Source organism: Lotus japonicus, chromosome 1, assembly GCF_012489685.1.
Source record: "Lotus japonicus ecotype B-129 chromosome 1, LjGifu_v1.2".
Taxonomy (NCBI): domain Eukaryota; kingdom Viridiplantae; phylum Streptophyta; class Magnoliopsida; order Fabales; family Fabaceae; genus Lotus; species Lotus japonicus.
Window position 1 is genome coordinate 83630132 of NC_080041.1, and position 22532 is coordinate 83652663.

Sequence of the window (22532 nt, forward strand, 5' to 3'; positions counted from 1 at the left end):
TTCCCCTGTTATATTCTAGCTAGCGAAAAATATTACTCAGTAATGTTGCAGTCTTCGACAAAGATACAATCAGTTGTTTCTTTTTTGTCAAAAGGTACAGTCAGTTTAAGTGATTGTTGATGTGGTTCAAATTTTTGCAGAAGGAAAATGAAGTTGCTTGAATATCAACAAAGGGGAATAAAAACACCGAACTACATTCTCAACTTATCCTTGTTTCCTTTTTACATCACGAATTCTTTGTAATCAAACAGCATATTTCTTGGTCAGGTAAATAACAATTTTGACCTATAGTACAATTGCAATAAAGACCATTTGTTCATCATCTTCGGAACAAGGAAAGCTGGCAGTGCAGAGAACTTGACTGGACCTATACTTAGTACTGCAACACAACAAAGGAAAAACCAATGCAAAAGAAGGTAAGAATCTATATGATAACAGACAGTTCAATCTGTTACAAACATAATCTCAGAATTGGTTCTAATCCACTCAATCTAGAAAAGCAGTATAGTTAATCCAATTCAACAGGGTTGGGTTGATGTTAGATGCTTTTGATTTGTCTAGCCTAGAAGTAGATTTCTAGATTATAGTTTTGATCTAAGATAGAGGAATTTCTTGATTGACATGAACTGAATGAATCTAGCCAAATTTGTTTTATGAGAAAAAGATATATCTTTTTGTTACACTCCTAAGTCCTAACATGATCTCTGTTAATAGAAGTTACTTTGTTCATTTCTGCGAATAAAGAAAATTCTTTGGCCAGCCTTCTACCGCTTAGTGCGCTGACCGCGGGGCGGGGGATTAGTCTCACGGCTGTTGGATGTGGGGATACCTTAGTCAAGATAAAAAAAAACTGAACAAGAAACAAAAAGCTCAACCTACAATTTATCAGATAGATCAATCACCTTACACGTAATAAACAATTGGCTCGGACAGACAAATTGCCTAACCTCAACCCATCTGCCTCTGCATCAACATATGAAAAAAGAAAATTCAACACTACAATAATTGTGTAGTCACATAATGGATATGGTCAATATTCATAATGGATATGATTGGATTCATTTGAAGTGGATGTTTGGATACATGTTAAGTCAAAATCAAGGTGGACAGCCACAAAACTAATGAAAATTGCTTTTGTCCACCATGATTTTAGCTAACCATGGTTTTACCAAAACATACATAAAGTTTGTTAGACAAATGGTAAAGGGAAACAAAATCAACATATAAAAGGAAACTTTTTCTTTAAATTTCTCTGGAATTTTAAGATGATACATAAGCTGATCTAACCACAATACGAGTCAATACTTGCCAAAAATTAAGTGGCCTGTTGAATCGCTAAACTTTTACAAATTGTTCGCCATTGTTGGAGTTTTCAGGTTGCTTTCCCATATCTGGTTGCTTTGCCCCTCCTTGTTGTTCTTGCCTGCAATGACAATCAAATCATCACCTAAAAATTAGTCTATATATACCTACATTGCCACCCCCAAAAGAAGCCATTACAATAGCATTTTCCCCCTTTCCCCATGGCACCCATCCCAACAATTTTCAATAGTAAAGCTTCATATACAAATTCATAATTTTGATGGGGTTTTGCATGCTTCTTCTTATGGATAAATTTCTCTTCCATAAAACATGTCATAACATGTGTGTATATATCTATGCACGGCTATGCATGTTAGTCGTAGGTTGCCTTGTTGCATGAACAAACGTAACAAGATGGAAATATTAACGTATGATATTGAAGGATGAGAAGAATGCATAAAATTGAGAACAATTGATCAATGTCCACGAGCATGATGATCAAGGTTCTAACATAAATATAACAACCCAATAAATGCATGAAACATTTGCAGGAGTGCAAGGGTTATCATCTAAGCACATAAACAAATTAAAAATTTCTATCCAATTGATTCTAAAGGCAAAATCAATTATAGGTAGAAATTTCTGCGTTTTCATAAATAATTGTCACAAAAGAGAAACATGCTAAATAATGATTATATGTTAAATGAACGTATAGAAATGAAGATGAAGAAGAAGGAATGTACTTTTTCTGGGCGGCTTCAGCGGCTCTGGCGCGTGCTTCTTCAGAGGCCAATCTCTCTTCCTCCTTGGTCATACGCTTGTTGCCCCCATCGAAGCAACCAAAGCACAGCCCCATTTTTCTTTCTCTCCCTCTCTTCTCCCTCTCTCTTTTTCTCTTTCTCTTTCTCTTTCTTTTTTTCTTCTCTATCACCTGCTTGGCCTTTACGCCTCTAGCTACAACCTGTATTTTCCTTCTTTTTTTAAAAATAAAACTGTCTTCCCCATTTTCGTTGGAGTTTATCTTCCCTAATTTCTATTGTGGATGGGAATGATGACGGGTAACATGCTATATTAATATCAATATTAACAATTATTTAACAACAAAAAAAAGGCTACGTGAGTTACATGTTCTATGAAAATCCGTTGTGCCATTACGCGTAAAATCTGTGTCATGTTGCCCATTAGTTAGAGGTTTTAATAAATTAACAGTACTTTGGTTTCCACAGAAAATCTATAAATAAATTATTAACTGAACAACTTTGATTTACACCCGTTCACTCATTATTTTTTTCTATTATTATTAATATCATTCATTATCTCCTTCACTTCTTTCTCTTTCTTCATATATTTTTTATCCACATTTAGAATGTCTAAGAACATTTTTCCATAGATGAATATATATATTATTGGCCATACAGGAAGACAGAGGCTTTGAAGAATTTCTTGTTATGATTCTTGCAGAACATGTTCCGTCTTAAAAGACTCAGTATTTAGGGCTTGTGATCCTACATGAAGATCGACGTGTATTAAGTTCAAATTAGAAGGCTGACTTTTGTAGCGGTCCTTCTTTGGTCATCAAATCACTAGGAGGTATTACAGTCAACCCATATGCATGGTAGGGGATGTTAATTAACCAACATCATGGTTATCACATATAGCTGTCATTGGACTGCAACCCTTGGGCTAGCCCAACCCATCTCAACTTGTAAGTGGGTTGTATTAGTTAAACTTCAGCTCATAGAGACTCCGAGTTAGTGTAACCCTGACTCATTTAACCTGCGGGTTAAGCTAGCTAGTCCACAAGTCAAACGGGTCACCTCGTGGGTTAGAGTTTTTTTTTTTAAATTTTTTTTGTTACATTTGAATGTGGATTCATCAAACTATGTTAGACTTTTTGAGTTTGAACTTGAATTCAGATATGCACAAAGTGAATGGTGCATATTTTTATGATTTTTTTTTGACAGGATAATCCATATTTTTATGATCTTGGATTGGTGGTGGATTTGACAAATGCACAATGTGTAATTAGAATAAACATCTTGGGTTGCTAATTCAAATCTACTATTAATAAGAATTGTAAGCATGTTTTATGACATGCGATAGTTATCTCTGGCCTATGTGTTAATATCAATTTTTATATGTATTTTCTTATAATTATTTTTTATAACATTTTTTAATACATTTTTTCATTTTTTTATTCCGCCTAACCTACGAGCCTGCCCGTCAACCCACGGCGGGCTGAGTTGGGTTCATTTTTTTTAGCTCGTCAAAATACGAGATGGTCTGACTCAATCCGTTTTTAACCCAATCCGTGACGGGTCAGCTCATATAGGTCGGGTTGGCCCGTATTGACCGCTCTAGTATCACGTAAGGAGTTGCCTAAAAATAAGGGAAAATGTTTTTTAGACATGAAATGCACAGGAAACAAATAGGGAATAATTGGATAGATGGAATGCATAAGGTGAAGATTGGCAATCATCGAGGCCCCGGTAAAACCATTCCCAGGTCCTTAAGGAGATTTGGATTTGGAATGAAGTTGGGAGCAAGGGTGATGACAAGAAATGAAGGTGGAATGATGATGATGGATCAGAAGGATTAGGCAGACTGTAATTTATACTTTACGAAGTGTAGGTATTACATCTCACTTTCTACAACTCAAGAACTTTTTCCGGAGATTACTTCTACTTCACTAAGTAAGTAGGAGAAGCCTCTTCCCACAATAGCTTTCTCTCTTCATGAGATGGACGCTAATGAAAACAGGTTCGAGGGTGATGGTCGCCTCAAATTTAGAGGGTGTCGTTGCGCTCTCCCCCCCCCCCACCCCACCCCAAACCACCTATATCATATACTAAGACAATGTTGTTCAAGTCTGGTATGACCATTATGAGCTGTAAAACTCTCCTCATCAAGTATTGGACACAACTACATACATATAGACTCAAATCTAGCTAGGACTTGTGTTTAAGCTAGAACAACATTTTGTACACAAATGCGTGAGTTATACCGAGTGATCAGAAAATCTTAGACCACTTCAAATCTTCTTTTTTTAGAGGGATAATCAACTCCGCCAGTTAATTTACATGTTTGATAATTTGTGTTGCGCTCTCTTTATTAATCACTAAAATCTTAATTTCAAAACCCATTATATGTCATGACTTTATATTTATTGAGTAATCACTTATTCATCAATTAGTTACTAGTGAATCAAGCGGGTTGACGTAGTATTTTAACACTTCATTCCTTAAGTAAGTGGTTGGACTTGAAGGGAATTAGATCCCCTCCCGCCATTCTTTCTATCCAGCTCCTCCAACGCATTTTGAGCCACTGATTTTATAATCCAATGGTTGAAATTAATTTAAGAAAAAACCAAGTAATAATTACATGTATATCCTCTCCCATTTATATTTGCTAGCATGGTGCTTTAATTAATGAAAAAACTCATTAGTTAGCTCCTATAGCTTAATGCATTGATTGTGGGGCAAAAAATTTGTTTTAAGATTATCAGATGCGAGAATACTTTAGTTAATAAAAAAAATTACTCCCTCCGTTCCTATTTATAAGAACCAAATAGAAAATGCACTCGGTCCTTTTTATAAGAACCAACTTGGAGTTTGTGGAGAATTAATTATTTTTGGGCAAGAATGTCGTTATTTAATTGAATTTCTCTCTCTTCTCACTTGCTATAACATTAATGATGCATAAAAATTAAGAATAATGGGTGGAGGGTAACTTTGGAAAGTTGATATAAATTGAAAACAAATTTAATGCAATTATCTTGATTAACTAAATTTTTTAAAGAGTGTGAAGTGGTACCTTGGTTCTTATATTAAGAAATGGAGGGAGTAGAGCGTAAATACGAGAGAGGGCATATCAATCAAGCCATGAAAAAAATTTCATTTTCAATAACTTTAATTACAAAACCATTAACCACAAGATGTACATCTTTGATCCCTAAAGTCTACCACAATTTACAATCAGAAAACTTCATCAAGAATAGGAGATTGAGTTTCTAACTTGTCTCAACTACGTCACCTAGAATACATACACATATCTACACGAAGAAAAATCCTATTCCCAACCAAGAATTGGAAATAGAAAAAAAAAAAAAGGAACTAATAAATCAGAGATGTAAATCTTCACCAGCTTTTCTGGTGGCTATGTTTTCCAGAACTCTTATCATTTGAAGCCCTGGAATCACCACTTCTTGGAGAATGTAACCCTTCAGTCACAGTCACCATCTTCTTCTCACTCAAACCTCTAACATATTCCTTCTTCTTCAATATGGATTTCCTTGGTTTCAAACTACTATCTTTCAACATAGGGACTACATACCACACAACACAGGTGCAAAGTGTTGCAACTGATCTTCCAAACAAAGCCAAAAACACCAGAATCAAAATCATCATGGCAGGAACATAGAAAGATGGTTTCCTCAAAGAGAAGCTGAAACCACTCTTTTTCGTTTCCTTCTTCTCAGATTCCAACTTGGGGTGTTGTTGTTTTCTCTCTTCCACAGCAGCAGCTGCAGTTTTCTCCATTGACTCCGAGAAAGATGTCAAGTGTCTTACCTTAAACTCTTCATTCCCCTGTTTCTTGTGGTCTCTGTTTTTCACTTTGACCACGATGGGAACGAAATCGTTGGAGCTTGTATACGCAAAGCGAACGAAAGATATGTCATGTGGGTTCATGCGGGAGTAAACTTTCTGTCTTTTCTGATCAAGATCTTCCAAAAGCTCAGAAAATTTGTCTAGGCCTCGTGAGGAGAAGGGGTTCTTGTCTCTGTTTTCCTTTCTTTTGGACTTTACAGGGCTTGAACATGGTGGTGCAGGACCATCTTCTTCTTCGTTATGGAAATTGCCGCAAACTAAATGGCTCAACATGAGGAAAACTAAGATGGGTTTTGGTGAGAAATAGGAACTTGTTGCAGATTGAGTTGGAAATTAAGATGGGTTTTGGCGAAAAAACAATGAAACTTTTTGCAGATTTTGAATTGGATTGAATGTAAAACAGAGAAGGGGTGACTTGAGAAATATAGAGAGAGGGGACTTGACTGGATCCAATTTCACAGAACGCGCCTCAGGGGTCAAAACAGGGGTTTGAAATTGAAGTTATACCATTACCAAGTAAAACTTTCCAAACGTGATCAATAAGGGAGTATATCATAATTGATAGTTGGATTTCTTAAATATTTAGTCTAATATCCGAACTTTGGGCAGTAAGTATGAAAAAATATTTATTAGGAGATCTATTCACTTATCATGATCTCAGAATTCGAGAAGATTAATCTCATAGCTACCCGATGTGGGAATAGCTTCGGAAAAAAATCCCATTGTTTGAATTTCTTGGAGAGGAGTAAAGAGTAGATAATGATTGTTGAGTTTATCACTTTTTTCTGTTCAGACCATATCAAAATCTAATATTTTAAGATGAAGATAGCGTAGAAAAATGGTTTGTGGATTTTAATATTGTGGAGCATGTTACTTGTGGAAGATGGTGTTGATTATTTTTGAATGGGTCTAAGTTGTTCATTGATATCGCAAATACCACGATGCCGTCAATATTTAATTATATGATGTTTATGTCAAAGTGTCTTCTAGAAGGAGATTCTTCATTTACTTGAAACCTGGATCTGACACTGAGTGGCAGCAAAGGACTCTAGATTCTACTCATTCTAGAATGCTTGGTTTGGTTGGCAGTTGGAAACATTTACTACAATTTTGTGTTTTTAATGTAGTGATTAATGTGAGTTGATGAAAGTCAAATATATTAAATTAAATATTAATACAAATTCAATAAATGAAATTATCATTGCACTTTCGGTAGCTCTTAATTTGGTGTAATGTCATTTATTTGCTATTGACTGACTATTTTCTCACTTATAATTCAATCACACTTAAATATTGATGACACTTTTACTAGAATTCTTATTTCGGTGAAACAATTTGATGTGAATTGGTCTCCGGCACTCATTGCAATATATTTTCCTTGCCCTATATATTAGAGACACTAAAAGTCGCCCGTTAAGATTACGCGGGGATCAAATTCTATACATGTTTCTAAGTTCTTAGCTTTCTATTCTCTTTCTCTTTTGCTCTCTTTTATGTTTCCATTCACTTTCAAGTAATATTTTGTAAGACTCCATTATGTTTTATCTCGAATGCATGAGTTAAATCGTAACATTGTTAAGCTTGATGACAAAATTGGCAGTTAAAATTTGCTCTATATCTAAGTCTTTTCCAAATTATAAATGTAACATAATCAATTAATTGTTGGAAAAAAAAAGTTTGAGATGTTGTTCGATGTCAAGCACTGCCTTAAAGCAAAAGCAAAATTTGTTACATATATGTTGCTTTTGCTATTTTCTAATCACAACATAACACAGGTTGAAATTTGAGAACTTAACACACTAATAAATACTAACAAAGTTAGTGATTGGATTTTTTATTGGAAAACGACAAAAAAACCACTTTCAAAGTAGCTTTGTCCTTATATTTTAAGAAAAATCCTAACAACCACTTCTTTTGATCATACTCTTTAACATACTATCTATAATTGATTCATTTATTAAAATGTTACTAATTTATACGTGTTGACATATTTTAAAAATATGCCAATTTTCATAAATGGTGCTCAAAAAATTGAATTATAAACCCTCTTATTATGATTGTGTAGACGATATCTACCGAACCCCCTAAAGAAAACCATGTCACTCAACCATGTCACGTTGCTTAGTACAAAACACCTTTACCCACACCTCCAACAAAGAGAAAACAACTATGCTGGACGCAAATATTAAAATGATTTAACTTCAAAGAACAAACCAAAATCTTGTTCAGAACTGTAAGCATGCAAGATTCTGAATTTAAGCATATTGCACAAAGTTATCCAAGTCTGGTAAATGCCCTTTCAGCTGTTGGACAAGGCTCAAACTAGGTGATATCGTTAAATCAACCGGTACCTCAGCTGCTTCCACTATGCTTTCATAATCTTTGTGACCATGAGGATGAAAAATACAAACTGTATCACAGAACCAGTGCAATATCTGCAATGGAGACACCAGCTATTAGTAGCGTTCACAACTTAGGAAAGCACAAACAGAAAGCACAGCTTAACACGAAATAAAGAAAGTAAAATACCAAGGTGTCATTCTCTTTCAATTATTCTTGTTTCTCCATCAATCATCAGAATCGATATTTTCATCATCCTTCATGTACTTCTCTTGCACTGCTGCAACTGTAGATTGCTGAGTTAAGGGAACTAGGGAAGCTCCAAATACAATATTTTACATAAGGCGGTGTAGGGAAAAGTGGTCACATGAAAATAAGCAATGTAATTGACACATGCATGATAATAAGAACACTACCTAAAATAAAAACATTAGCAAATTAAAAATACAACTTAAAAGATTGTTCTATTCCCTTTCAATTCCCTTCCTTCATGAAGGGGATTCCCTTCCCCAACCATATTTGAGACTTGAGATTGTCCACCCAAGTGATTATTTAAAATCAAAACAATTAATAATTGATATAATGATTTGAAATCAATAATGCAATGAAATATTCTTCCAATGACGTTGAGAATAAAGTCATGAGTTTTGTGTCAGATAAAACATATACACAATAGACTCTTTTAGCAATATAAATATCAACTAAAAATCTTTAACAAACCCTCAAGAGGATGGACTTAAAAAATTTGGTGGAGAGGTGTGGACAAATCTCACCCTACCTGAACAGAGTTTCAAAGCTCATTACGAAGCTCAAAAGACACTAAGCAGATTAGGAAATGTAACGCATAGACAATCTTTCCTCCACAAGAACATTTCCCAAAGATGTTTTACACTAATTCTAAGTTTCAGCCAGTCATTACAATGAAATGAATCTGGAGTCCACAATAATGTAGCTGATATGTTTCTAGAAGGAAAGGCACACTTTTGTGCTTATGGATCCGTAGCATCATCATTTTGGTGTTACTAGAGGATCAAAAAATCAGCAGTTAAAAATAGTGAAAGCATGCAAAGCTTACCTTATACAGATTGAAAATGCAGAACAATGGTAGTTTAGTTATGGAATGATGCAAGTAATGATTTTTGCTTTAGTTATTTATCCAAGTTAAAAGAAAAATGAGACAGAATAATCAAACGATGATATAACAAGGATATCTATAATAATCCCAATCAACAGGACGAATTGCAATCTTGCTAAATTCAACAGCACTTGCTTCCATGCCAGCAAATATGTACCCATTGCTTTGATCTATCTGCTTCACTAAATTCCCTACACTCTCCCTATCCTGCAAAAAAGGAAATTCTAACTTAGTATTCTGAACATTTGACAGGAACAGATGAAAAATCCATGCAGATTTGGTGTACCTGAATATCTAAGGTTGTAAAAGTCACTTGGCCGAAGTTTTCAATAACTTCACACAATTCCTTGGTTAGCTTTCTGCAAATATAATAAATATAATCCTTTTAACAACTTTCAGTAAAAAACAAATGTCTGTCTTAAGGATGAAATAGAGAACATAATAACATATTGAATCAGAACCTTTAAGTGGGGGTTGGAGAATAAAAACACTCAATGTCATGTCCTGACAACTTATCATATGTTTTGCATGAGGTCCTTATGGAAACATTTATATTTTAAAAGTTATACCAAAAATGACAGTCTACTCCTATCAAATCTGTCTGAAAGAACTAGTAATTAGTGAACGTCTTGTATACTGACATAATTTCGATCTAACACATTTGCACCAACCTTAACCACCATTTCAACCTTTTCATTTTGATTTGCAGGCTACTATTCAAAATTGACAGTCAGAAAAAAAAAAAAGAAATTTAGACACCAAACATCAAGCAACGTACAGGGATGGAAGCAGGTAGAGCTTTAAAGGGGCGGTCGCGCCCAAAGAGAAAAAATTTCCTTAACAAAATAATATATAAATGTTGTTTTCATCCCCCTTAAATTTTTTTAGCGCTTCTTTCAACTAGTGTTAATTTTGTCTAATGTGTTAAATTTTCATCCCCCTTACCCATTTTTTTCTGGCTACGCCCCTGAGGATATACGCATGTTTCACATCAGGACAACTTGGACCATAGAACCTTATAATCATTGCAAATGAGGAAAATTAATGAATGACCCAATCGTAGCACATTTTTCATCATAAGCTGTTTTTGCCAGTGGAGCACCACACATTGAGAGATTATAAAATCTTAACTTCACCAAATTTAAGGAACATCATCATCTAATAGTAATATCTATTCAGTGTTTTTATATTAGAATCTATCATCAAGTACGAAGCTCAGAAGCTGTTTGACCCAAGTTCTAAAAATTAAAATTTGTGTCCTTTTTCCTTCTAGTCTAAGGAGTATATAGAATCTACCATTGAAAATACAATTTAGCAACTATACAATATGTCATAAAATTGCGCAAGAAACAGTTCAAAAGTTTCAACAAACAAAAGTAAAACACGTCAAAGTACTATTTTAAATTTTAATCATAAGAATCAGAAGTATGGTTACCAGGAAAAGAAACACAACAAATCACCTGTACTTGGCAGAGCGAGGATCCTGATCGAGATGGTTTTGCAAATATGACAAGTCTTGCACGTCTGTATAGAAATCAAGGTTAAAGGCTGCAACCATCAAATAGTAAAGTCAGCAAAGAAATCTTTCATCTAAAACCAGCTTAGAAGAAAATAGTTACTCAACTCCCTAACATTAAAAAAATAATTGCCGCACCTAGTTTTCCATAGCTCTCAATTAAATCAATTTTTGACAAGACATTTACATGGGGAAGTTCTAAATGTAGCATTGTGGATAAGGATAGAAGCAATGCACTGATGTACTTCCCAGGGTCACTGCAAAGATGAGCATCAACCAAATGCACTGCAGTTAACTGCATAAAATGAACATATAATGAGTTTGCAAAATACGATATGGTTTGACAATTGACATCAGGATGATGTAAAAAAAAAAACTATACCGTTAGGTTCAATTTCTTTATGAGCTTCATGATGACATTCTTGGCATTTGAATGAAGAAAAAAGAGTTCCACTTGGCCAGGAAAATCAAAAAGTAGGTAGTGATCTAAAATGTTAATAATAATGTTAGGCCACAAGTATTTTAAATGAACAAGAATAATAGTAGTTAGTAGACTAATTAAGGATAATGTTGGAACTTATAGCTTGCTTATTGAGGCTGTAGATTTACAAAATTAAGGCACAATAGTGTACTAACCTTTTATAAGAGGTTTCAGTTTTGCTTCCAACCAATCAATATTTTTCTCTAAATAATCCATACAATACACAAGACCTGCTTGCACAGCACAAAAAGAGCTTCATAAGGAACAAATGCCTTATAAAAGGTTGAGTAGCAAATTTATGGCCCCTTTTGAGAGAACCATTAATTTGCACACCAAGTAACTCGTTAGATTTTTCGTATACGCTATCAAAAGCAGAACCTAGAAAATTATCAACTCATGTCTACTACACTTGTAGCTAGTCCATCACACAGTGCAACTAGTTACATGATTAAATTTGTAGAGATTTCACAAAGAATAAATACTTCAAACAAAAGGAATAGACATACCCCCATTAGGACCAAGAGAATGTTCGACCATTACATCACTCAGTTTCACGAGATCTTCAATGTTTGCAGCACATTCATAGCTATAGTTTTCATTAGGGGAAACCATATCAATTTAACTATACAACTAAAAAAAGACATTGTTAAGTAAAACAATGTTTGAGAGAGATAGAGAGAAGGATACGGTAATGAATCATTAGCGGGATCCAAATTGATAATAGCAACCTTCCTGCATTTCAAAATTAAAATAGATAAGACAAATGCAATAACCAAATTAGTAGAAAACCAAAAAATAACATAATAATATGTTCTAACCTTATCTCCCCCTAAAGAGTGAGACTTACCTTCCAATAAGATTAAGGAACTGAGACATGCCATTGCAATAAGTTGTTTTGCCAGAGCCAGGAGGACCAATTACTACTTGCCCAAACACCATTTTCCTTCCTCCCTTTCAATATTGTGTTATTTCCCTATATAATATTAAGTAAAATTAAACCTTGCAACTGTGTCAAAAGGAAACCCATAAAAATTGAAGCATCTAAATTACTAGAAGAGTACAGGACACTAGAGAAAGAGAAACTTTGGCAAAAAGCATACTACATACTACAAGCATTTCCACAAACAGGTGATGTGCATAGTAGAATTAAGCTGGGAACACGGCACAGAAAGACAAAAATCAGAAAACGAATTAATCTAGAGTGGTTACTGCTTGCCTTGTAGCAGTGGCGGATCCAGAAATTTTGTGGAGCCTGGGCAACATTGGATATGTTTGGATCAGTTAGGAGATTTGGATCGGATAAAATTGAATCTGACAAAGACGTGATTTAAGTTTGGATGTTTTCATATGAGTAACTTTGACTAAAATTGTATGTTAGTGTATAGTGTAATGACCAAAATGGTATGTAAAATCAAATACTAAACTAAGGAATTAACTTTGAGTTAGAATCCACCACCTTATAACACGTCGCAACTAGCTGGCAATTCCTTGCTAAAAAATGCCACTGGGCTATGAATGTTGCATCCAAGTGTATGAAAAATCCTTCAACATGATATAACATATCAGTATAATAAAATGGAAAGCCACCAGAATAATGGATGAAAACGAGTGCGAAATTGAAATAAAAAACTGGAGAGTTTGTGGATGATGTGAATCAAGAATAGATCATAACTTTCATGAGGATCATAGCTTAAAAAAACGCAAAGCATCAGAGGGTGGAATCCATCATCAGATTCAAAATTGGAATCCAAAACCTCACTCTGTCACTCTTTCACCACAATGACTACATGCTTCTCAATCTCACATTCTGACTCTGTGACCACGTGCTTCTTCTCAAATCTCAATCTCACAATAGCCCACACTCTCTCTGTCTCTCACAGTCTCACTTCTTCACTCACCCCCTTCCCATCCCACACCGCCACTCCCTCTTCACTCACCCACCGTCGCCGACTGCTCCCCTTGCTTCACTCACCGTCTCACACTCTCAGGCTCACCCACCCACGCCAGCACAGAGAATCAGAGTCAGAGGACAGAGACAAAGTCACAATTGATTAAGAAGTTTACCTGCTTCTGCTTGGTGGTTTGGTGGAAGGAGCAATTGAACAATGGTGAAGGAAGTGGTGAAGCCGTGCGTCAGCAAAGAACAATCGAGCAAGTCAAAGAATAGGGTTTCACAATTTTGTTTTTATCAACTAGTCCCTGAATTTTTCCCTTACCTTTACATTTGCCCTTTTAATTTTATTTTTTGTGGCCCAAAATATGATATGGGCCAAAGAAAAAACTTTTTTTTTGCCAGAGCCTGGGCACGGGCCCAGGGTGGCCAGGCGGTAGATCCGCCTCTAGCCATATCTACAGTTCCCCCTCTCTCCCACCAAACAAGGGTCGTTACCCTTTCTCCTCTCTATCTCTCTTACTTAACTCTCTTCAAACATAGTGTAGGATTGACTAATAAAGTTGTATGACAAATAATTTGTAGTTTTTCACTGATAGTTGAATATTGAATATAATGTTCTCTCTATTAGTTAGCATTTTATTAGATTTTCTACGATTTTCTTTGCTAGAATTAGTAGAGAAGAAAGAGACAGAGAAGAGAGGGTAGAAAAGGGAGAAGCTGAGTAGAGAGAAATATGTGAGAAATAGAATAGATTTAGAGGTTGTTTGGTATGGTAGAGATAAATGAGAGAGAAATGAGAAATAATGAGGTGGAAGAGGGAGAGAAAATTAACTTTTGATTAAAAAAATAGCGGCGGTTTAGAACCGCCACTAAATGCCAAGAAAATGCAAAAAAAAAAATACAAAGTGGCGGTTTTGAACCGCTACTAAGTATAACATAATTGAAAAAAAAATATTAAAGCTAGTCTCCCATTCACTGTTCCTTTTCTCTCCAATTTGGAGAGACAAAAAAAAGCATGGACCCCACCATTAAAACTCTCTCTTCCTTCATCTCTCCAACAACCAAACACACATACAACCTCCTTCCTCCCCCTAACTCTCTCTTTCTCATCTCTCTCTACTCAAACTTCCCTCTACCAAACATAGTGTAACAGATGGTGGTGGAGATGCGCATGTGCGGGTGGTGGTGCATGTGATGATAGTGGTGGAGATGCAGCGGTGGGTTGAAATGTTATTTGTAAATGGCTCAGGACCTTGTTTGAAAATTCAAAAACTTTTAAATGGAGGCGAAAAATTGAAAGGATAAAACTTAGATACAATATTTTTGGTGTTGTTTGTGTTGTTGATCCATAAAAAACTCAGCTGCCCGCTATTCTAATATTTTCTTATTTCTATACTACCCTTTTTAATCTATGTAACATGTTCAAATTGGATAATAGAAAAAACTGCATATATGGAACTGCTCATGTCCGAAACGAAAATACTCTCAATTGTTTGGAGTATAACGTGACTTCACTCCATTTGAAACCATGGAATTGGAACCCCTTATGGGTTGGGCAACCCTACGCTTATAGGACTCACTCAAATAAAGACACTAAAGCTATCCCAAGAGACAGTTATGCATGAGGCGAGCATGGAGTTGAGGCGACCTTATAGCTGGACGAGCAGCTCAGGTGGGACGGTCTCATCCACGCACGAATATGATCGCCCAAGCTGATATTAGGCTTAGGATTATATATCTGTAATGGGAATTGACCCGAGGATTCTGAGGCCTAATGACTCAATTAACTTAGGGTTTCAGACCACCCCCACTAGAAAATTAAGGTCATTTATTGTACTAGCTAGGGATCTTTTGACTCATTTTTGAAACCAACTTTTATTCTTAAATTCTCTCATATTTTTATGCTCTGTTAGGGTTTCTTAGAAAAGTGGTCTTAGTGAGATTTAGATCTAGAACACCGTATCACAAAGTGACTATCATATGTAAAGCCCCTTGAATAAAAACTATCTATCCAAGAATGTGATAGCTCAGTTGGATTTTCAGATTGTTAGAGTCTCACATTGGCTAGAGATGTGGCCAAGCAATTGCTTATATATGGTTGTGCAAACCTTAACTCTTGAGCTAGCTTTTGGGTTGAGTTAGGCCTCCCAATATGGTATCAGAGCCAATGGTTGTTTGACCATGGCCCATAGGCCCCTATCCTAGATCCATTTGTTGTGGAGACCTCCCATATTTGGGTCACCTGTTTCATTCCACGTTCCAGATGTTCTACACTGGGCGTGAGGGGGTGTGTTAGAGTCCCACATTGGCTAGAGATGTGGCCAAACAATTGCTTATATATGGTTGTGCAAACCTTAACTCTTGAGCTAGCTTTTGGGTTGAGTTAGGCCTCCCAATACAGATTTCATTGGCATATATGTAACTAGAGTTTTATACTAAATATATATATGGACTTAGTTGGGGACCTTACTTGGTGCTTGTATAGTTCAATTCAACTCTAAAATAACATATGGAGAAGCCATATCTTATCAAATGCCAGTGAATTAACGTCGGTAAGATCATGGTGTCAACTTATCTTGCATTATGTATGAAATTATAATTCTTCATCTTCCAAACAAAATAAAAATATGAGAATGGTACACCTTCTAATAACATTTTCCTAGTATTTTATACTAAAGATAGTTAGGTGCTTAATTGAAATTTGGACAAAATGATTGTCAGTGCTAACATAATTTGTTGGGAAGTCTTCTTTTGTCTCCTTAATCTACTGCTGCCAATATTTCAGCACCCCTTTATCCTTATCTCCTTTTCATTGTTTGTTCCCATTTAGATACAAGTTTATTACAAGATTATTGAAATTTGTTGGAGCTTATCTACTTGAAAATGGACTAAATAAACTCCAATAAATGTTATTTGGTTTACATCCAAACAGATACAAATAGAAACTCAACTACATTATACATATACACTCACAGAGATCATAGCCTACTTGCACATTGGTAAGTTAAGAGAAAAAGAAACCATGGCATTTTCAGGAACAACCCAGAAATGCATGGCTTGTGACAAAACAGTTTATCTGGGTGAGAAGTTGACTGCGGATAAACGAGTGTACCACAAAACTTCAGATGCCACCACTGCAAAGGAACCCTCAAGGTCCCTCCCTCTCCCATTCCCTCTTCTGCATGTTTAAATCTTTATAAAATGCTTCTAAAATCAAAATAAATTATGCAGAGAAGTTTCTATAAGAAGTAATGAGAATTAGAATTGATTCTAACGAAACAGAAGTTGATATTTTTTCTGTAGCTTAGCAACTATAATTCCTCTGAGGGAGTTCTATACTGCTAGCCACATTTCAACCAACTGCTCAAAAGAATTGGTAGCCTTAACAAAAGCTTCGGAGGTAACTAAGGGATTGAAAGAAAATCTATTTATTCAAAACCTCACTATGTTTTTCTCTCATTATATTGTTACTTTCTTTTGGTTGATTAGGGACACCAAAAATTGCTAAACCAGAGAAAACCTGTAATAATGAGGTAATCAATCCTAAATCTAGACATGCACAATTAGTTTTAATTGAAGCCTTTTATCTAATATTTTGAGATGTTTCAATCAGACACCTGCAGCAATCAAAGTCTCAAGTAAGTTCTTTTTCTTATACTAATTCTTATTCATCAAAATTAAGACATGCATACCTGCATGTTTAGCATGAAAATTCACGATTAGATCTTTAAAACTAAAGTCTACTCCTTAAATATATAGGGTATAATCTGGACTTGCCTAGCTATGGATTCAATTAATGGTACAATAATATGTGCACCTAAATATATAAGTTGACCTTTGGGTTTTCATTTAAAAAAAATACTATATGTATTATGTACTATGTAGACATCCTGTGTACGTCAGTAAATAAAATCTCACTTGATTGCATCAACATACATGCGTTGGTTGAGCCATGCTCAATTGCTCCAATCATGCCTTGATTGTACCAATTAAAATGAGTCCACAACTTCTTTTCTTTGTATATAAACAGCAACTCTTAACCCCAACTCAAACTCAACTTACACCACTAAATCACCATCTACAGCTTCCATTTTCATATTTTCCAGTCCCAATAGGTACATTTTATCTCGCAAACAAAATGGAATCCATTTCCAATTCCATTGACCCAATGTGCAAGAAGCATGCATACAGTGATTGGTTTTGTTATGCATCTACAACATGCTCTGAAAGAGGTTATAAAAATGGGGAGGGTGATTCTTCTGGCTTTGCCCAAGTTGCATGCAGGGAAAGTGATGACGATGATGATGATGATGTTGTTTATGACTATGCTCCCGCAGCATGAGCTCTCATATTTTGCTTAGTGGCTATATACATTGGCAATTTTTTTCATGTCATCAAGACATGAACATTGTGGTGGTGATTCAGAGCGATCGAGAAATGTTTTTTAGATGTCATTTGGCCTTGCATCTGGCTGGAATTCTGTGTGGTTGGCTCTGCATGCAATCTGGTAGATTTGAGGCAGGGCTACATTAACAGCCATGTATTCTTAGCTCTCTAATATAATTTCTGTCATTGTTTCTATTATGTATTCGCAGTGGTTGCTAGCTACTTGCTTAACTCTCTCCTTTTGTATTTAAGTTTAGCACCCATTGTACTAATTTTGAATTCAATTCTTTAGCTTAATTTTTTTTTTCTGTTGGAATCATAATCCAATATATTGTTTGTAGCCACTGCATAATTACTATCTTAAGGTTTTTTTTTTTTGAAACTATTTACTATCTTAAGTTTATTCTAACTTAATATTTTTTGTCTATCTCCCTTTTCATACTAATATTTTTTTATTGTTATAATTTTCAATCTGGTATCATGTTCTAATTGGGTAACGCTAAAAACTGCATATACATATATATATATATGGAATTTCTCCTGTCTAAAACGAAAATACTCTCAATTATTTGGAGTAAAGTGTGACTTCCCTTCGAACATGAAATTGGAATGCCTTATCAGTATCACAGCAATCATAAGTAACACCCATTGAATAAAAACTATATATTCAAGAATGTGATTGCTCATTTGGATTATCAGATTTCATCATTGATGTATCTTATTAAATAGTATGTAACTAGATTCTTATACTAATTATAGACTTAGTTGCGGACCTTACTTGGTGCTTGTATAATTCAATTCTACTATAAAATAACATATGTAGAAGCCTTATCTTATAAAATGCCAGTGAAGCATCGTCGGTAAGATCATGGTGCCCACCTATTTTGCATTATGTATGAAATTATAATTCTTCATCTTCCAAACAAAATAAAAATATGAGAATGGTACACCTTTTAATAACATTTCCCTAGTATTTTACACTAAAGATAGTTAGGTGCTGAATTAAAATTTGGACAAAATGATTGTCAGTGCTAACATAATTTGTTGGGAAGTCTTCTTTTGTCTCCTTAATCTCCTGCTGCCAACATACACTCACAGAGATCATAGCCTCCTTGCACATTGGTATGGTAAGAGAATAAGAAATCATGGCATTTTCAGGAACAACCCAGAAGTGCATGGCTTGTGACAAAACAGTTTATCTGGTTGAAAAGTTGACTGCGGACAAACGAGTGTACCACAAAACTTGCTTCAGATGCCACCACTGCAAAGGAACCCTCAAGGTCTCTCTCGCTCTCGCTCTTCTCTTCTGCATGTTTCAAAATCTTTCTTAAAATTGATTCTAAAATCAAAATCAATTATGCATATAGTTTCTATAAGTAGCTTATGAGAATTAGAATTGCTTCTGACGAAAGAAAAGTCTATATCTGTCTGTAGCTTAGCAACTATAATTCCTTTGAGGGAGTTCTTTACTGCAAGCCACATTTCAACCAACTGCTGAAAAGAACTGGTAGCCTTAACAAAAGCTTCGAAGGTAACTAAATGATTGAAAATCTGTTTATTCAAAACCTGATTATATTTTTCTCTCATTCTTACGTGCTTTTGCTTGATTAGGGACACCAAAAATTGCTAAACCAGAGAAAACCAGTAATAATGAGGTAATCAATCCTAAATCTAGATATGCACAACATAACAGTTAATTTTAATTCAAGCCTTTATCTAATTTTTTGAGATGTTTCAATCAGGCAATCAAAGTCTCAAGTAAGTTTGGTGGAACCAGAGATAAATGTGCTGCTTGTGAGAAAACAGTGTATCCCATTGAAAAGGTAATGACATGACCACATTTTATATTCAAACATAAACCACTTCAATTTCAACTCACATTTATTATAATTAATTTTACCAAAATTAATTGTGACAAACATTATCCAAACGCAGACTTATTTTTTCTCAGAATTAATTCTGAAACCCCAAAGCTATGACTTTAGAATAAATTCTAGAAATATTTTCAATCATGAACTCATATAATACAGGGATGAAATAAGTATTTTGAAATGCTATAGGTTTCTGTGAATGGAACTTGTTATCACAAGAGTTGTTTCAAATGCACTCATGGAGGATGTGTTATTAGTCCTTCCAACTACATTGCACACGAGGCCAAACTCTACTGCAAGCACCACCATATCCAACTGATCAAGGAGAAGGGCAATTTAAGCCAGCTTGAAGGTGACCATGAGAAGAGTGATAAAATCAATGGTGAAGTAGTTGCTGCTGAGACATGAAATCCTTGAATTTTGATAAGAGAGACTAAGAATGTTCCATTTCCTTAAGTTCCATATTTCTGTACCATGGTGTTCATGGTATCGCTCTTTGCTTTTGATAAATATGGTCCTTTTCTCTTTTTTCCCCTGTTTTGGTTGTGTGGATCTCTATCATTTGTTTTCTCCTTTGTTGTGAAGCAGTGGATGCTAAATTTTGTTCTTAAAACTCTCATTGGATTCCTATTGATATATGCATATGTCATAATCCCTAAATTTCGTTTCCTACATCCAATTCTATTACTACTAAATTGAGTTAAATCATGTATTTTAAAATACATTTTTTTATTTAAAATAGATAAATAATAGAAAGAAAGTTGGGTTTTACTATAAAAGTGAGAAGAAAGCAGTAATTTTTTCTTATAAAATCCCCTTCAAACAAATTATATGTACATTTCCCCCTTTTTCTTTATAAAAATAAACTTTTTATTTTTACTTATTTATTTTAAAATACGTTTGATCTGCTTTAACTTAAAAAAAAAAGTTTCAAACACTACATTAATTCATATGAACATGAAATGCAATTGAAGTTCATAGTGAAGTTGCAAATGGATTGACAATAAGCAAATTATCTAACTTGCCTAAAGGGTTATTTAGGGTTAATCCATATTTTTTATTTATATAATTTCAAGTAAAGAAATTAGTATAATTTTAACACAGTTATCTTGATTATATTAGTCCATCATAATGGGTTAGTTAATACTTGATGTAAGGTAGAGCATTAGTAATACCTTTTTTTTCCAGAACACTAAGTTATGGGAAGTTATCAAGATTATAGGTTTTGGCTTTTTTCCGAGGAAAATATGTAATGTGACCAAATGTAAGTGGACGAAATTGACAAAGCTTGTACATGGCAATGCTTTGGGAAACAAATCATTTTTCAGACACACCGCTAAAAAATCAACCCTGAATTAGATGCTTAAGAAGCTCAACTATCTACCAGTTGTGCTAGACCTTGTTGGTGCGATGATACATATTATTATGTATGCAGACAGCTTCAAATGGAAAGGACCACATAAAAGGTGACCAATTGCGGATGCTTAATTACTCTGCTATCTCACCATCTCATGTTTGTTTATATGTATGTATATACGTGTGACGGTGCCAATAGCACAGATAGTTCTTTCCATAAATATTTACTAAAGAAACTAGACAAAACCATACTCGATCCTTATACTATGCATCAGTAATAATAATTTCAAACATTACAACATGATTCAGACACTTCTATTCTATATTTCTATCGTACTACTACCAGCAGTGTGGAACCTCCATGTGAAGAGGTAGTGCTTGGATTCACAGGATAATCTCATAACATCACAGAAAGCATTGACTGATGATGTGTTCTTATGGTCCCTTTTCCAATCTATCCTCACCCAGCAAGAAAATCCATTTGATGAAATTGGCACACTTGAATCAAAAGGAAGATTCAGTGTCACCTCTCCACTGATCCTTGTGCAGGTGACCATGGACTTGAGCCATGAACATTGTGGCTGACCCACCATCTCCTTATAAGCAGAGTTAGCCATCCTAACTCTGTTATTTGAGTCTGATATAACAGCAGGTAAAGACTCAGACTCAACCTCATCCTCCACCTCTTGTGCTCTTCTTGATAGCACTGGCACTGGAATGCTTGATGAGTAGTCTTCATTGATGTGCCCAACATTTATACAGGAGCCAACAGGGCGAACAGGGTGGGGTGCTATGACATTGCTCACATTTGGGATTGGTCTTTGCAAATTCTGCAAAAGATCTTTCTCTTCTGCTGCAGAGTTCATCGTCAATCCAAGTTTAGGAGAAGTAAGAAGAGGGAGTGTTGGAGGGTCTAAGCTGCAACTAAAAGGTGCAGCATTGTTAAGAAGAGGAAGGGGTGGAAGGAAACAACTTTGTAGATTAGGAAGGTTCTCTGTTTCAGAACAGGGGAAACAGAATCCTGAGATGGCATGATGTGTTTTGTGTTTCTTGAAGGAATTAGGTAATGGTAAAGGAGCTCTACCTCTTTTTTTGATCCTGGTGGGTCTGTTCAGCAACTGTGGCCAGAGATTTCCTACATGATTAGTGTTTCCAGGGTCAGATGTGGAGTTGGAAGGAGTGGTGGGTTTGGGTGCTATGGGCCTGTACCTGGACATGATTTCAGCAGTTTTTGCTGGACTATTGGGGTAAGGATTCAGGGTTTCAATCATGGTTCCTAAATGTAATTCAAGAAACTAGTGAAGGGGTGGCACATTGAGGGATTGAAGAATAGTAAGAGATGAGAAGGGAGCATTAGGTGAGTGAGGGTGGTAGAGGGGATGAACTTTGTTTAGGGCCAATTGGGGTTTTAAGATTGTGAAGCAACCAATGAGGGATAGGCAACATGAAGCAAGAGGGTAGCAGAAAGGGACACTTGTAAAATATACTCTGTGTACGTGTTGCTGAGGCTGATGAATGACCGCATGTCAGAATTGGGCAGTGCCAATGAAGCCATGCATGCTTACACATAATAATATTATTTTTGACTAAATTATTTATCATGTGTTAGAAAATAGTATTTTTCACCTTTTAGAAACAAATACT

At 35.3% G+C, this 22532-nt stretch overlaps 4 protein-coding genes and 1 long non-coding RNA gene across 10 annotated transcripts; 1 reads left to right on the plus strand and 4 right to left on the minus strand.

Annotated features, from left to right (window-relative positions):
* Nucleotides 1-174: 174 nt before the first annotated feature.
* On the minus strand, nucleotides 175-2343 carry LOC130723335 (uncharacterized). The gene is made up of 4 exons (XR_009014260.1): nucleotides 2046-2343; nucleotides 1306-1423; nucleotides 903-963; nucleotides 175-379 (listed from the first exon to the last, which is right to left on the minus strand). It is a non-coding gene; the product is annotated as an uncharacterized LOC130723335 (long non-coding RNA).
* Nucleotides 2344-5170: 2827 nt separating this feature from the next.
* Nucleotides 5171-6387, minus strand: LOC130723339 (uncharacterized). Its single transcript, XM_057574347.1, has one exon. The coding sequence runs from the start codon at nucleotides 6180-6182 to the stop codon at nucleotides 5439-5441; it is 744 nt and encodes a 247-aa protein (XP_057430330.1). The 5' UTR covers nucleotides 6183-6387; the 3' UTR covers nucleotides 5171-5438.
* Nucleotides 6388-7940: 1553 nt separating this feature from the next.
* Nucleotides 7941-13581, minus strand: LOC130723350 (GPN-loop GTPase QQT1). 6 transcript variants are annotated; one of them, XM_057574366.1, is made up of 14 exons: nucleotides 13446-13581; nucleotides 12838-12923; nucleotides 12598-12633; nucleotides 12229-12354; nucleotides 12069-12113; nucleotides 11888-11967; nucleotides 11537-11611; nucleotides 11283-11386; nucleotides 11039-11195; nucleotides 10845-10932; nucleotides 9671-9743; nucleotides 9460-9591; nucleotides 8439-8536; nucleotides 7941-8344 (listed from the first exon to the last, which is right to left on the minus strand). In XM_057574366.1, exons 4-13 carry the CDS (start codon nucleotides 12318-12320, stop codon nucleotides 8477-8479), a joined length of 906 nt encoding a protein of 301 aa, XP_057430349.1. In that variant the 5' UTR covers nucleotides 12321-12354; nucleotides 12598-12633; nucleotides 12838-12923; nucleotides 13446-13581; the 3' UTR covers nucleotides 7941-8344; nucleotides 8439-8476. The 6 variants fall into 6 exon arrangements, with proteins under 6 accessions (XP_057430349.1, XP_057430356.1, XP_057430379.1 ...); XM_057574373.1 differs by having other exon boundaries at nucleotides 12598-12692; XM_057574396.1 differs by lacking the exon at nucleotides 13446-13581 and adding an exon at nucleotides 13054-13313 and having other exon boundaries at nucleotides 12598-12692.
* A 5121-nt stretch (nucleotides 13582-18702) lies between these two features.
* LOC130723422 (LIM domain-containing protein WLIM1-like) lies at nucleotides 18703-20168 on the plus strand. Its single transcript, XM_057574470.1, has 5 exons — nucleotides 18703-18941; nucleotides 19096-19192; nucleotides 19273-19316; nucleotides 19404-19484; nucleotides 19722-20168. Exons 1-5 carry the CDS (start codon nucleotides 18807-18809, stop codon nucleotides 19938-19940), a joined length of 576 nt encoding a protein of 191 aa, XP_057430453.1. The 5' UTR covers nucleotides 18703-18806; the 3' UTR covers nucleotides 19941-20168.
* A 957-nt stretch (nucleotides 20169-21125) lies between these two features.
* LOC130723412 (uncharacterized) lies at nucleotides 21126-22473 on the minus strand. The gene has a single exon (XM_057574459.1). The coding sequence runs from the start codon at nucleotides 22157-22159 to the stop codon at nucleotides 21209-21211; it is 951 nt and encodes a 316-aa protein (XP_057430442.1). The 5' UTR covers nucleotides 22160-22473; the 3' UTR covers nucleotides 21126-21208.
* Between the last annotated feature and the right edge of the window lie 59 nt (nucleotides 22474-22532).